The sequence below is a fragment of the Nuphar pumila genome, chromosome 5 (genome assembly GCF_984573655.1).
Source record: "Nuphar pumila chromosome 5, dmNupPumi1.hap1.1, whole genome shotgun sequence".
In the NCBI taxonomy this organism is placed as follows: domain Eukaryota; kingdom Viridiplantae; phylum Streptophyta; class Magnoliopsida; order Nymphaeales; family Nymphaeaceae; genus Nuphar; species Nuphar pumila.
The window spans coordinates 114110780-114126471 of record NC_143253.1 but is presented as its reverse complement, the minus strand read 5'-3'; the positions used below and the strand labels follow the sequence as shown (position 1 = coordinate 114126471).

Genomic DNA, 15692 nt, shown 5'->3' with positions numbered 1-15692 from the left:
CTAGGATCTATCCTATGTTTATCCCTTTTGCGGCATTGTCTAATTTTAAGATCTAAAATTAAGACTCTATGTTGTGTAGCTACACTTTCTCCCAGTATAACCTTACAATCGATGCAACAACCCCTATCTCTCTTTCTAAGTAGGAAAAAATCTATCTGACTCGTATTAACCCCACTTTTAAATGTTACTAAGTGAGACTCCCTCTTCCTAAACCAAGTGTTTGCTAAGATCATATCATAGGACAAACCAAAATCCAAAATTCTTTCTCCACTTTCGTTTCTTTCTCCTATACCATAGCCTCCATGGATACTCTCAAATCCATCCATACTAATGCCTACATGCCCATTAAGGTCACCGCCGATGAAAAGCCTTTCTTCATAAGATATCCCTTGTACTACTCCATCTAAATTTTTTCAAAATTGATGCTTAATGGAATCATCTAAACCTACTTGAGGTGCATAAACACTAATAATATTAATAATATTCGTACCTAATACTAATTTAATAAGTAAAATTCTATCACCCTTCCTACGGACCTCAACTACATTATCTATAAACTCACGACTCATAACAATTCCTACTCCATTTCTATTCCTATTTATTTCTATATACCAAATCTTATATCCCCAAGGTTCTATCACTTTTGTTTTCTCACCTACCCATTTGGTCTCTTATAGACATAAAATATCAATCTTTCTCCTACACATAACATCTACTAACTCTACCAACTTACCAGTTAAAGACCCTATGTTCCAAGTGGCTAACCTAATTTTTTGGTCTTGGACTAACTTCTTTACCCCACCCGTCCAACAAAGTGCGGGAACCCTTGCCTATTTGACACCACACCCGGGCGCCGGTGTGACGCGTCGCTTCCGGGCGACGACCTAGCAACCCTTGCCCATTTATCACTGCCTCCGAGCCTATAGAGTAAAGCGCGTCGCTCAGTAGGGAACGCCCCAACGAAATTCTCATATTGGTTCATATTCATAGGGTATGACTAAGTTTTTATGCTGGTTGTCACAGGCTTACCACAACCCTCTTCCTTTATCCGGGCTTGAGACCGGCAGTGCAGGCGGAGTTAAAAGTTTCACTTTATAGATAAGATGGCCTCTCTCTCTCTCTCATTCTTTTCATCATCTCCCACCAAACCTAATCCAATCCATATGGGACCCACATCCATTTTGCAAGAAGCCTGATTCAAAGCTAATTCTCTAGAGTAAACCCCATGGGCCATGGGAGATTAGGACCAAAGGAAGCAGCCTAAAGGCACAAACCTGCCGGATCAATTTCAAGAACAAGTATAAATTCGGACTAGATTTGATATAATAGAGTTGCATCTGGATCCAAATTTCATATGGCAATATGAATCTGGAAGAGGCTGGAAACATGGGATGTAAACAGTAAAAATGGATCAGATTAGATCAAGATTCAAACATAAATCTAATAGAAAGCATTGATCCAAATCCAAATCTGGATCTGAGAAAAAAGAGCCAAATAAATTGAAATTAAATCCTAATGTGCATATTGATCTATCTTAAGATCCATATCCAGGAATATTTTATCGGATTCGGATCATAGGTCCAACCGAATACAATCCATTTGCAACCCTTTGTATAACCCTGCCAAAAAGATACTTGATATTTGGGTTTCTCTTTACAGGATGAAATCTGTTAGGGTACGGGTCAGGTTCCTATCTAACCCAATACCATTTTAAGGATATGGATCTTCATACTAATATCCATATAAAAAATGAACCCTGTAAAACATAAGCTTCTAAACTGTGGCTTTATATATAAAGAAGCAGATTCAAGAGATTTGCTTAGATTTCTAACCAGAACTGTAATGGGATCCGCTTCATGCTTGATAGATGCTGATACGGACCAACTGAAAGACTGATCCATATTCAATCCATGCCTGTCCAAAAAATTGCCCCCGTGTTGGATCATCAAAGCCTGCTTTATTTTTACATAGAAGCCAACTTCTTGTTGGAATTTGTTTAAATGCAAAAATAAAAAGGAATTTCATTCTTTATACAAAGAAATAACGCAAGAGATGAAAGGAGCAAAGGAACCAAATGGAAAATTAAAAGGAAAGTGGAGATGCGGGGTATCGAACCCCGTGCCTCTCGCATGCAAAGCGAGCGCTCTACCGTTTGAGCTACATCCCCGCAACTGAAAATAATTACTAAACATATTAATTTATCTCATAAAATATAAAGATCGAATCCTAACCCTTATCCAAAATAGATCTGATCTAGTAGTGTTTAATCTGGATCCGAATTTTATATGGTAATAGTGGAACCAGTAAAAAAGGTTGGAAATACGGATTTCATATAAAAAAAACAAACAAAAAACAACTCGGTAGGGTTTGATCTTGAGTTGGATGTAGATATGACACAAAATATTGATCCTTATTTGAATCTGAATTCAAAAGGATTTCAATCATGTTGGTCCAAATCCAATTCAGATATACATTGGATCATGGTTTTCAAAGCTTATGTTAAAAAACAACGTGCTGCTTTCATATCAAAGGCCGGGCGAAGCCAATCTATCTGTTAATTAGATCGAGTGATAAACATAGTAATCGGTACCTGGATTTTCTTGGTAAGTAAAGTTCTTGTGATACCATAATTGTTTTTTTTCGGAAAATATTGAAAATCTCAATAAAAGTAAAATCAAAACAAGATATGTAATAAAATTAAAAAACATCAAGATTTCTATAATCATAATAAAACTGTCACTGTTTATCACGATTATATTGATATTTTATCATTTTATAAATTTAATACGATACCATGTTCTCTAAGGATAGATGGCCATACAATTAGGGCTGTTGAAGTATGAGACTTAGGCCTGCTTGGATCTGATCAGGTCCATACCCAAAACCAATTCAGGGGTGCCTGTACTGGGTCCAGGCCAGACTAGATCTTGATCAATGCAGGATCAAGTCCAGGCCCAGCAGGTTAGAAAACTTAAAAGCTTTATTTTTCAAAACAAGGCATAAGTAAGCATTTTGGGTCTTAATCAGAACTTATGTCACAAAATAAGTGACATTGTGACTATCTTACTGTGAGAAATTCCGAAATTGATAAAATTTTAATAGAATCGTGATATTGCTAACTATAGCATTTTTACTTCAATACCAACCCTTTTTATTTTTTATTTTTATGTTTTTTAATTTTCTTGTGTTATTCTATTTTTCTAGTTTTTATAATATATACTATGACAAAATTTTCTGAAAATTAAAAAAACAATTTTAGTTCATTCCTTTGAAATATGAATCTCATTCTCAAAAAGCAAGGATCTGAGAAACATCATTTGAATGCCCTGGATCTGGGTGTGGGTCCCACGCTCATATCAGTGACTCCCCAATCCCCATTGATACATGAGACCAGATCCGAGGCTTCCAGATGCACCCTAACATTTGGAGAACAGTCACCGTCATATTATGTTTGATGCTGTATTCTATCACCGCCGCACATCTCACTTGATGAAGGTCTGAGTGGGTCCCAGTGCCATGTGTCATGGTTCCCAAGTGAGATGTGCAGTGGGGATTGAATATAACCGACCATCAGTTACATACAGTATATAACTGCTCTCTAACATTTGTGGCATTGATCAGAACTAGGGTGGGACTTCACTCGGGTCTATCAACAAAAACTAGATCCGAATCCAGTTACTAGGACCAGACAGTTCTAAAAGTTAGCTTGTTAGACCTACTTTGGTGGATCCAAATATGATTATTATATCAGTATCAAGCAAGGCCAAGCATGAATAGATAAAGTGGAAGTGTATAATATGTACTAACACCATTAACTGTGCTATCAAACCTGGTGCCTCATTTAGGCCACTCAACGGTTTAGACGTCCCACTGATCCATGGTCAGGCACCGGTTCAGCAAACAGTAGGGGTGGCAATTTCTGACACGACCCGCCAACCCGCCTCTTAGGCGGGTTCGGGTTGGGCTTAAGCCAACCCGTTTAATAAACGGGTCGACCCGCGTAACCCGTTTATTAAACAGGTCAGGTTCGGGTTGGGGGTATGCCAACCCGCCAACCCGGCTGACCCGTTTAATAAACGGGTTAGGCGGGTGGGTCAACCCGCCAACCCGTCTGCCCGACCCGTCAACCCGACCCGCCAACCTGACAACCCGATCCGTCAACCCGCCAACCCGACCCACCAACCTGACCCGCGAACCTGAAAACCCGTTTACCCGACCCAACCCATTTATTAAATGGGTTGGCGGGTTGTGTCGGGTTACCCGTTTATTAAACGGGTCGGGTTCGTGTTTGCCACAGCCGACCCGTTTAATAAACGGGTCGGGTTTGGGTTGAGGTATGCTGACACGCCAACCCGACCCGATTGCCACCCCTAGCAAACAGGTAAGATATAGGATCCAGAAAACAGTCCGAAACCCGAACCAGTATTGATGTGTAAGATGAGGAGCAAGAAGCACAGTGCTAAAGTAAAAAGCTACACTATCCAACATGAAGAATAAAAGAAGAAAATTCACTTTTTAAGCCTGAAGCCATGCAGCTCCCACCACTTCACTAATGATAATCTATGAAGCCTTTTTTAGGGTTTTAGTTTCTGTGGGGTACCACAATTTTGCATGATTCAGAAGCATCATACTTTCTCATTGTCCTACAAACAACAATTATTTATTTATATCCTTTTTCCTTGTGCTCAGTTTCAGTGAGCAGCATTACAGAAAAAACCAATTTTAAATAAAGTTGAATACACAAATCGTTAATAGCAAAAAGAATAGTTTTTTTTTTCAATCATGGTAATAGAACCAAGCATATCACCAACTTCTATGAGCATTGTGCGTCATTTGACATGACTCGCGTGAGCACAGACCACAGCCGACGAGTCTCCTCAGCAACAGATTCTCGATCAAACAGTGCTGAGACAACAGCAACACCACTCAGATTTGGAAAACCTGTTTCCATGACCATATGTGCATTGTTGATGCCAATACCACCTATAGCAACAACCGGCAATGGTGAGCTCTCACAGACTGCCTTCAGTCCAGCCAACCCAATAGTGGGATTATTCTGCTTTGTATTCGTTGGGAACATGCCACCACAGCCAATATAGTCAGCACCATCGAACCAAGCTTGCCGGGCTTGTGCAGGGGTCTTGCAGGAGACACCAATGATCCTTCCAGGGCCAAGTAACTTGCGAGCCACAGAGACTGGCATATCTGACTGTCCAACATGCACACCGTCGGCATTGCATGCGAGGGCTACATCTATACGATCATTTATCAGAAGGGGCACACCAAATGTCTTGCAGATATCCATGCAAACCTCAGCTGCTTTTACAAATTCATTGGTTTCTGTTTCCTTTTCTCTGCCAAAAAGAATCACTACTGTCATGACCACATAGCACTAACAATCAAAGTCTAAAATGATGGACTCAATTAAGGACTTTGATTGGAAGTCTTGCAGAACATAAACGGACCTCAACGACATCTTAAACAATTAGCCTAACTACACAACTTTGAGGTAAGCCAACTTATACACAATTAGACTACAGCTGTTTTCCAAATTCAACAATCCGCTTCAGTCACCAATCTTCTGCATCTCTTGATACAATAACGGCCAAACAATCAGGTTGGCACCGAGATTCTCTTCATTAAGTGAATCTAAAGTAATAGAATATAAAAACATAACCACCAATGATGAGTATTCTCAATGTTATTGGCTCGAGACCAAGATGCCTTAGTGCTATATTCTCTGCTGCAAACCAGTTCAGCAAGATCACTGAGACTCCAATTTGAATTACCAATAATCTGCCAAAATCTCAAGCCAAAGTCGTCCATGTCATCTCTTAGCCAACTTAAATTATATCTGAGCCCTTCCGGTCCAGCTCAGACTCCGGGCAGGTCAGTTGGAATCACTCAATAAACGTGTTGGACATCACACATTTAAACACTGAACTGAATGAAATTCGACAAATCTACAACAACAACAACAACAACTACGCCTTCATCCCAAAACAATTGGGGTCAGCGATATGAACCAAAAAAGAAATTCATTTTGGGTCTTCCACATGAATCATTTTCCTCCAATCATTTCTATCCAACGCCATGTCCTCGGTGAGGTTCAAAGCATTCATATCCTTTCCTATCATCTCCATCCAAGTCTTCCTAGGCCTACCCCGACCTCTTTTAACTAATATATTTTCCCATTTCTCCAACCTTCTAACTGGAGCATCATTAGGCCTTCGCCGAATATGTCCAAACCACCGTAAACGATTCTCTCGCATCTTATTTTCAATGGGTGCAACACCTACCTTCTTACGTATCTCTTCGTTCTGAATCTTATCTTTTATTGTATTTCCACACATCCATCTAAGCATCCGCATCTCAGCTACACTGAAATTCGACAAATCTGCTGACTTAAAATTATTACCAACATAAGAATCCTATATACCACCAATTTGGATAGAATTTTGCCTTTAGTCACAATGCCATTTGATATTCTTCAAGAGTGTGAAGTTTAGGCATGCATTTACTTTTAATCTAAAAGTTTACTTCATTCAGTATTCAGAGAAACAACTTCATGCAGGGTTTTTTCAAAGAGAACTAACCTCAACTGGATAATTGTTGCACCACCTTCAATAGCAGCTTTCACAGCCTCTGAAATGGAACGACCCCACTTTCTGTTTATTCCAGAATCTGTGACTGCATACAAGAACAGGTCACCAGGCTTAAATTGCTTCATTGGCTGGTTGGCATCACTAGTTTGAAGCATGAACAAGTGATTGAATGGCCGTTGAGGCCCATTTCCTATGAGAAACCCTTTGCTGTGCTCAAGGGCCTGCTCAACAAATTGTTTTGCTGCCTGCCAAAACTTCAGAAATTTTAGAAGCATACAAAGACAAGTAAAATTAATGACTAATAGAATTCACATCATGGTTCCTACTAGAAAAAGTTCCCTTCCAAAACTTTTGGCATTGAGAAACTACAAGAAATTCTTTTTTCCAGAAAAAGCATGACGGTTTGCAGAATATCCACTATTTCCACAGAGCAGACTGGGTTTAAAATTCACATAAATATGAAAAGTTTTTTCTTATTCACAATGCTGCATTTACAACAGCTGCGGCAGTTACATGATTATAAGTAAATTCTCATGTGATACATGCACAAACACTTTAATTAGGGATAGAAAAAATTCAGGGTTTGGGTTGGACATCCAACTGAATCTGAGTCCATTTAGTGAGATTTGGTAAAGAGAATCAAGTTTGATTACTAATCTGATTCAGATCCTATTTCAGTATTTTCACATCCGAACCTGAATCTGACTCCAAGTCTAACAAAATCCGACCTGTTTACATGCAAATGCATATCCGATTAGGGTACCTACCCTAATCGGATCCGGATTCAGCATAATTCCCTCCATCCAAGCCCAAATCTGACTCTGAATCCAATTATATCCCTGTGTTTAATGGCAAAAAAGCATCTGAATGTCAAAGTTGCCACTACGAATGTGCCTCAAATAATCCATAAGGATCAAATCTTTCAACATATCTGCAGTATGGACTTCCAAATATGGCAGTGACTATTGGTTTACCTTAAACCTATTTTCCTTCTACTGAGCATGAAAAAAAAATGATTGGCCTTTTCACCTGTTTCCACTATCATAAAAAAGTCAAAAGCATCAAGAAAGATGTGAAAGAGAAAACTAAAAGATAGAGATGGAAAACGAGACTAGAAAACACTGTGAGTAAAAAAGTCATCCACGACAAAAAGAATAAAGGAGCAGTAAAAAACTCCCCAAACTAGCACATAAACCATACTTGAGAGAGCCCTCAGTTCAACAACTCGAATCCTACTTACTCTATGCATTTCCAGATACTGATCTTTGAGGGGACACATTTAGTGGAAATGAACTTAAAGAAAAGTATAATCACTAATATCAACCAGACAAAGGGCATTTGAATTTACAAGGAAAAATTCATCAACATGAATAAGCACCTCTTAGCACCTGCACTAAGATTAAGGATGCTGGCCAATGGGTCAGGGTTTTCTAAACATAAACAAGTACCAATCAAACATCACCTTCAAAAAAAAATCACAGAACAAAATGTTTAATGGAAATGAAAAGAATCTGAATATTCGCTTTTGAAATCAACAATTAGAGAGAATTACTAGCTATACAAAAATCATAAGGCCTTAATGATAAACTTACCTTGACAGCTGGCAGCATCAGAGAACCTTTTGCCAGCTCAGCAGCTATACATGATGCCAGGGTGCAACCAGTCCCATGAGTATTACAAGTCCTGATACGCGGCGCCTGGAGCTCAATGCAATGCACACCTATGTATGCCAGCCAAAATTTTACATTACTCTTTGAATGCTGTGTGTGCAGTCACACAGACACACACACGTGCACACACGCACACACACACATGGGAGCTCAGTTAAGAGAAAGCAAGCATTATGTCACTTTCTTGGTAGTAGATAGGAATTTCATAGGATACAGTATCTCAACCTACCATCAAAAAATACATCAATAGCATCTGATGAATCCGGAAGATCACCACCTTTAACCAGAACATTACTGGAACAAACGAACAGAGACATTAAACCAGAATAAACCACAAGAAAAAAGAACAGAGGATTATACATATGCTTAAGCATAAAACTTCTCCTAGGAATTAGACTTTCAAGAAAAGTAGATCCTATAAAAAATGGAAAATTAACACATGTCTAATGCCATTCATGAATAGACAATTGCTGGAATTAATTCTTGAAGAAAGCAATGATGCAAGTTATGTTTTTGCAGATCACATATGGCAAGGTGCATTGCCAAGGAGCATGGTACAATAACATATCAAACCTTCAAATCCAGTCACTGCAGAGGATATCCCACTTTTCATGGTTTCAAAAAATCTACCCTGAAATGACCCATCTTATTACAGTTTATTGGTTTTATAATGAAAAGAATGGGGTTTATCACCTCTCAAAACCATTTATTCATTTGGTTATTGTTGGCAAGCACTTATTGGATTGGAGAAACTGATTTGAAGTCCTTCATGTTTGTGCTAGCAGATTGTGAAAGAGCACTGCTCTTTAACTCCAGATAAACTTCCTTCCTACTAATTGTATCACATCATCCTTATGCAAGCACCAAATTCATTCAGGAAGAATGAGCACACTTCTTTAGGCGATAAGCACACAAAAAATTGCACTACATATCATTTTCAAGGACTAAAAACTATTGGGTCATCATAGAAAAAAATGTGGATTTCATTATGGGGTACATATTCCCTCCATTTTCCTAAGTTCTGTGAACTTCAAATGCATTTCAGATCTCCGTTAGACTCCCATGGGCTCATTTAGAAAAAAAGAAAAGGTCTCTTTCCACATATCATCATGGTTATTATGTCCTGCATGGACATTGAATTAAAATAAAAATCAATTCTGCTTTTTTTCTTTTTTCTCCCAAGTGAACATGAGATTAGAACTCAAGATTCCTCAACTAAGATGTTTCAACTTCCAACTCAACAAGCCAGCTATCACGTTCAACCCACAACTTCAAATTGTGCTTTTACATGCCACTAACATTTGAATCAAGTGAGTCATACATTAGGAATAATAAGCAAGATAACTGACCAAAAAGACAATTTCTAGGAGCAACTACGGTCTATGCAAATCAACCAAGAAATATTTCCAGCCAACAAATGTAGTTAATCTGAAGGGCATATGAAACTTGGCAGTTGAAGAAGATATTTGAATTTATAGGCCAAATTCCAACCTTGGGCCCAATGCATAAATCGATTTTGCTGCAAAGTGCATATCAGCTACTGTTTTAACCTGAATGCCACCAAGTAAAGCCGATGCTTCCTTAAGATTTGGGGTGACAATATCCGCCATTGGAAGAAGCTCCTCCCTGGGTTCCACAATGCACAAGCAACTCCATGAGACACTAGAAGCAACTACGAAATAAGTCAATAAAAAAAATTGTAACCAGATATTGAAGGACTTCTTTATATAGTGGACCAGCCATATATGAGATGTTTTGCAATGTTACCCCCAACACTGCAATATATTTTGAAAAGAAAAAATGGATATTGAAATATGCCTAGGGCAGCAGGCCCCGACCAGCAAAGCACATAGAACAGCTGTAGTATTTAAGAGATGTTTGGTGATGCTATCTCCTTAACATTGTGATATGTCTAGCAAAAGAAGTTCACCTACCGAAATATATCTAGGATAGAAGGCCCAGCAAGTACATCCCCACTTGTAGCAACCATGACAGGATCTACCACTAAAGCTGCCTTTGAAAACAAAATCATGCTACAGTTAATGCCCCAAATCTGATGAAAAACTGATCAATTTCCTCGTACAGAAATAGAAGTGTACCTTTAACAGGAAACTCCTTTAAGCTATCACAGAGAACCTTAACTACACTAACAGAAGGAAGCATCCCTGTTTTCACCTGGCAATATGACAATAAGCATCTGGAGTCAATAATGACAACTAAACATTATCACATGGTTCATCACATTACTACAAAATTCATTAATCAAACCATGTGAATGAAAACTATGGAAAATACATGTGAATAAAAAAAGGCAAATCTTGTCGATTAAAATGGTATGCTGATACATTACCACATCAACATGCATATCTGACAATACTGATGTAAGTTGTTCAGAAACCAAGTTCTCTGGCATGTGATGAATACCCTGTTTGGAACATGAGAACAAGAAATTTTCATTTCATTGTCTGAAACCAAAAACACCCTAAAAATGGAAGCATGGAAATAGAACTGACAAAATCAAGTTATCAAGCCATTAAAGACTGATCGAGGCACACCACCTGAACCCCAACAGTGTTTTGAGCAGTCACTGCTGTAATGACAGATGAACAGAAAACACCAAGTGCACCACAAGCTTTTAGATCTGCTTGTATGCCTGCACCTGCCCCCGAATCAGAACCAGCAACAGTCATTACATGAGGAACTTTAGAAGTTGCACTAATCACTTTGGAAGTTTCCATGTACTTGATATTTCCATCACTTATATTTCCAGATGCCATTCTTATAGTAATTCCTAGAGGTCTCAAATTGTTGGTGAAATTGTCAAACTGCAGCCTTCCAGAAGAAGGTTGGATATGGTGCCTTGAAGAGCAGTTCTGACAAGAAAAGTTTCAACTTTATTAGGCTTTGCCAGAAGTTTGGCCAAAAAATATTTCGATAGAGAGGACAAAAAGAGTGAATCAATGTTTTGGTATACCATATCTTAAACTAGGATATCTTAAGTTTCTCAGAGCCATCTCAAATACAACTGATCTGAACTACATCAAACAAGTTTCCACGAAGTCATGTAAACTAAAGTGTCAGATTCTTGATGCAACTAGGTGCCAAGTGGAGACACTTGAACCCAGATGTTAATATATCAAGCTAAAAAGTGCATCTGAGCCTATGTTACTTGGATACTGACACGGGTGTCGGACATGGCTATATATATATATATATATATATATATATAGATAGATAGATAGATAGATAGATAGATAGATAGATAGATAGATAGATAGAGAGAGAGAGAGAGAGAGAGAGAGAGAGAGAGAGAGAGAGTTATGCAAACAAAACCATAAAACATAAAATGCACATTTCTTTCTCATTTACATTCTGATCCTTGATTATTTACACAAATGTCAATGATGTAATATGAACATGTAAGATTTTGAGTGCAAAAAGTCAAAACAAATCATCAAGACTAATGGGAGTGTCGGATGTTAAAAAAGGGGAGAAGGATACTTGCCCAGTAAGTACCTTCCAACTCTAAAATACTCTTAACAAGTGTCCTCAAAGCTGGACACCCGTGTCTATGATACCCAATACTAGACATGGGTATGACACTCGTTGGGCACCGCATATCGAGACATTAGGTGTGGGACACTCGACACGCGTGTCCAAATTTTGGACACTCCTAATTCTAAAAACGGCATGGCAGTGTCATGTCCAGGAGTGCCAGTGCCGAGAAGTGTCTGACACTGACACTTCAGCTTAGGTGAAGTGTCCATGTAAAATAGATCTGAGCTGGGTTGAGAGAGTTGAGACACTTGAAGGCTTGTTTGAGACTTTATTAGCTACAAGTATGTGTTCAGGCAACAACAGAAGCAACAAGATCAACAATTTCATTTGTTGTGTCACTGGTTGTGCAAAGAGTGCATATTTAATGAAGGATGATTTGCATCACTGGACACTGAATCACCTGATGCTCAAAACTATGTGGTCACTGCACTGACAATCTTTCTTTTCAATGCAGAAACAATGAAAAGTTGAAAATTCTTATATAGCCCGATAAATATACGTGCTTACTCATGCATTAACAATCACAATCGAACTACCTCCGACATGCAGCCTAAATAATCAAACCATCTTAGTAGCATGATCCTTCAAATGGAAAGGGCCACGCTCTTGCAACCTTGCTTCCTTATCATTAACTAGAACCTCAACTAACATTACCGCTCTCAACATGGTGCATAAATGTCTCACAGATGACTCATGCTAGAGTAAACTATATTAGAAACATCATCGTAACAATCAACTTCTCTCACCAAAAGACAGAAAGTTTAACATATGGTCATAATGATGTGAAAAGCTTCGATGAGATGCTAGGTTCTATGGCACCTGAAGGTGACATATAAGGCCTTGAAACAGTCAGGCATAAATAGGGACGTCAATCAGTCGAATCTTCACCACTAAGATGGGTCCAGACCAGGATCCAACTCTGAGGTACAGGTATGGAGTCCGGGTGCGAGTCCGACACAATCACAAGTAATATTAACAACTCAAAAACAGTGAATAAACAAGAGCCACGATACTACAAAATAGACTATTTTGAGATACAACTGCACAAATAGATTTAAAAATAAAAAAGGGGTATGATGAGTAACACAAAAACCAGATGTTCCACCCCGTTTTGCCAATTTGGGCCACAAAATAACATGCATAGGCCAAAAGAGAGACGGATAACCAATAAAAAGAAAGGGCACATCAATGAAGCTCATAGAATCAACACTACACTTCAAAACTCCATCACTCGATTCATATTTAAATGCAAAGGAACCAATTACTCTCCATAAAAACTGCAGTTAGACGGTAATCGAGCAGAATTGATTGAAATGAATTGGAGGGAAATGGAAGGAAATAGAATCAGAAGGAATAGATGGAATTAATCTCCAAGACCTTGTAATCAGGCTCGTTTTTCTTCCCTCCCATGTTTGGAGACAATTCCTTCTTCATATATTGGGTTTAATCTAGCAAAAAAAGTTGCAATGATCCAATGATCCAACAAAGAACTCCCATTATTAGTCTTACAAGCTGACTCCATACACTAAATAGCCCATAACTAAGAAGCCCATCAACTGGGTTACCGAGTTCATACAACCACGAACCAAGAGTGGGTACTCCTACCGATCAGAAATCCTTCACCAAGCTTAGGAATACCAACAACCCATGCTAAAAAAACCAACAAAAGGAACTCATACTTTAGCAGAATGAACTGGGTCTACCAGTGAGAGAAAGAAGAAGATTGGTGTTGCAACTGGGACGATGGTTGCTACCTGCAAGGCTTAAATCTTCATTTGGGAGGTGGAGAAGAAGAAGAAGGAGCCAATGACCCAAGGAAAACAAAGAGGAAGCCTATAGGATACTAGAGATGGTAAGTATTAGGACTTGTAAACCGTTTATCTTTCTAGTGGCTGGAAAATCTTGTGCGAGAAAAGGGTCACGATAATACGAGGAGTTGAATCTACTCACGAAACCGAACAATAGAATATCAAGCTTCATCTGCAAATTTTTGTCTTTTTCTACAGTGTTCAACATTGGTCAACACCACTCAACCATCAATAGCCTGCAAATGCAGAGAGAGAGAGAGAGAGAGAGAGAGAGAGAGAGAGAGAGAGATGCATACCCAAGTACCGATGGAGAAAGAAAGACAGAGAGCGTGATGATGAGAAGAAGCCATGACGCTTCTTTGGGTGCAAAAGTGGGTGCGTTATCTTCATTGTCATCGATCTCGTTCTCGTGAAGGGAAATTCTCGTCAAATAATAAAAAATTTGGGGTTTTATCGGTAAAATCACGGAAAATATCGGCATCTATAAAAAAATACAGAAAACGTAAAGATATATAAACACACAAAATATAATAATATGAAATTATAAAAGAAATTTTTTATAGCGTTGATAAATGATACCATGATAAAAAAAAACAGTACTTTTTTTAAACAAATGATATTTGGAAAATATTGTGTTCGTTTGGCGTTATATAATGGCTATATTTGTCCGGAGTAAGGTGTTTGTTGCATGCTCTTTCCTATAAAACACACCTCTTTTTATAACAAAGCCAGAAAATGGTTGAAAAAATGGAAATAGGAAAGAAAACATAACAACGTTTTCAACCATTCCAAATTAGATTTTTTTTTGAAATAAAAGTATTTTTAAAAGGTATGACTTTTTATTAAAGCAACCATTCACCTACAACACATCTCATCCCATGGGCCGACACAAAAGAGCTTATTCCATCTTCATCTTCCTCCTACCCACCACCATCTCTCTCTCTCTCTGAAAGGGGGCTTATTGACCCCCTTTATCTCTCTCTCTCAATTTTCTCATAATTTTTTATTTTGTTTTTCTGATGATATACAAACAAGTGAAAATTTTTCATTTAAAAAAGTTGTCGTATCAAAGTTTCTTATAAACAAAATTTTCTTTTCCTATGAAATTTTTTCTTGCTTCCAAATGTACCCTAAGAGGAGCTAAACAAACAACTTTATGAGAAAAATGTGGTAGAGCCTACATAATAAAGTAGAAAAAAATCTTTTTTGTCATATTGGGTTTACACCTTCCTCTCATAGGGAAGCACTTTCCTTCCCTCCTAGGTGCCTCTTTGAGAGGAAAGTACTGAGGGCCTAACAAAAGTCTTGTAAGGGGGCATTTGTTTCATGCCTTTCCTTACGAAAAACTCATGATTTGTTAAGCTAGCAATGCAAATTAAAACACTAATTTTATGTTAAGAAAATAATTAAGTCAAGCTCCGACAATGCCAAGCTTTGCGCAGTTTGGCTTTGTGTGTGTGTGTGTGTGTGTGTGGAGCGTGCTTGCTTAATAAGGCTCAGTTTGGAAGCCTTGCATTGAGTTGAAAGCGTCATTTTCATGTGTAGCCAAAATATGGTTTTGTCAAAATATGGTATTGATGATGTGAACAGTGAGTCTATTTCTATTGAGGTGTTTTGGTAGTGTCATTGCTCTCAAACAGCAGAGAGCATGAAAGCACTGACAGAAACCACAACACACCTCCGGTTCAAGGCTCCCAAACTGAGCCTTAATTTGTTAATTTCTTTTTCGTTACTTGTCTAATTTATTAGTTTATTGTTATTGCATCATTTGCTTGTTGATCTTCTGAGCTGTATAAACTGGTTGGTTAACGCAAATGTCCTTATCAATTGCACATAATCTTCTTTTGCATATTATGCTTGTGATTTTCTTGTACTTTTTGAGGTTCCACTGATTCAACTATATCTTTGCATTGTTGTAGTCTTTTGATACATCGTAAAAAAACACATATTTGTATCTAAACTTAGAACTAAGCTTGAACTTGGTCTAAAGCTGGCAAACAAAACACTAAAGAATGTTTGGCTAAGCTGAATCCCAAGCTTGAGCTTGAGCT

The 15692-nt window shown here is 38.3% G+C and overlaps 1 protein-coding gene and 1 non-coding gene across 3 annotated transcripts; both read right to left on the bottom strand.

Moving 5' to 3' along the window:
- Window positions 1–2094: 2094 nt before the first annotated feature.
- On the bottom strand, window positions 2095–2167 carry TRNAA-UGC (transfer RNA alanine (anticodon UGC)). The gene has a single exon. It is a non-coding gene; the product is annotated as a tRNA-Ala (tRNA).
- A 2403-nt stretch (window positions 2168–4570) lies between these two features.
- On the bottom strand, window positions 4571–14032 carry LOC149838215 (thiamine biosynthetic bifunctional enzyme TH1, chloroplastic-like). 2 transcript variants are annotated; one of them, XM_090007626.1, is made up of 10 exons: window positions 13938–14032; window positions 10834–11148; window positions 10626–10700; window positions 10375–10450; window positions 10210–10285; window positions 9767–9901; window positions 8505–8569; window positions 8198–8325; window positions 6597–6850; window positions 4571–5354 (listed from the first exon to the last, which is right to left on the bottom strand). In XM_090007626.1, exons 1-10 carry the CDS (start codon window positions 13989–13991, stop codon window positions 4814–4816), a joined length of 1719 nt encoding a protein of 572 aa, XP_089863752.1. In that variant the 5' UTR covers window positions 13992–14032; the 3' UTR covers window positions 4571–4813. The 2 variants fall into 2 exon arrangements, with proteins under 2 accessions (XP_089863752.1, XP_089863751.1); XM_090007625.1 differs by lacking the exon at window positions 13938–14032 and adding an exon at window positions 13211–13329.
- Between the last annotated feature and the right edge of the window lie 1660 nt (window positions 14033–15692).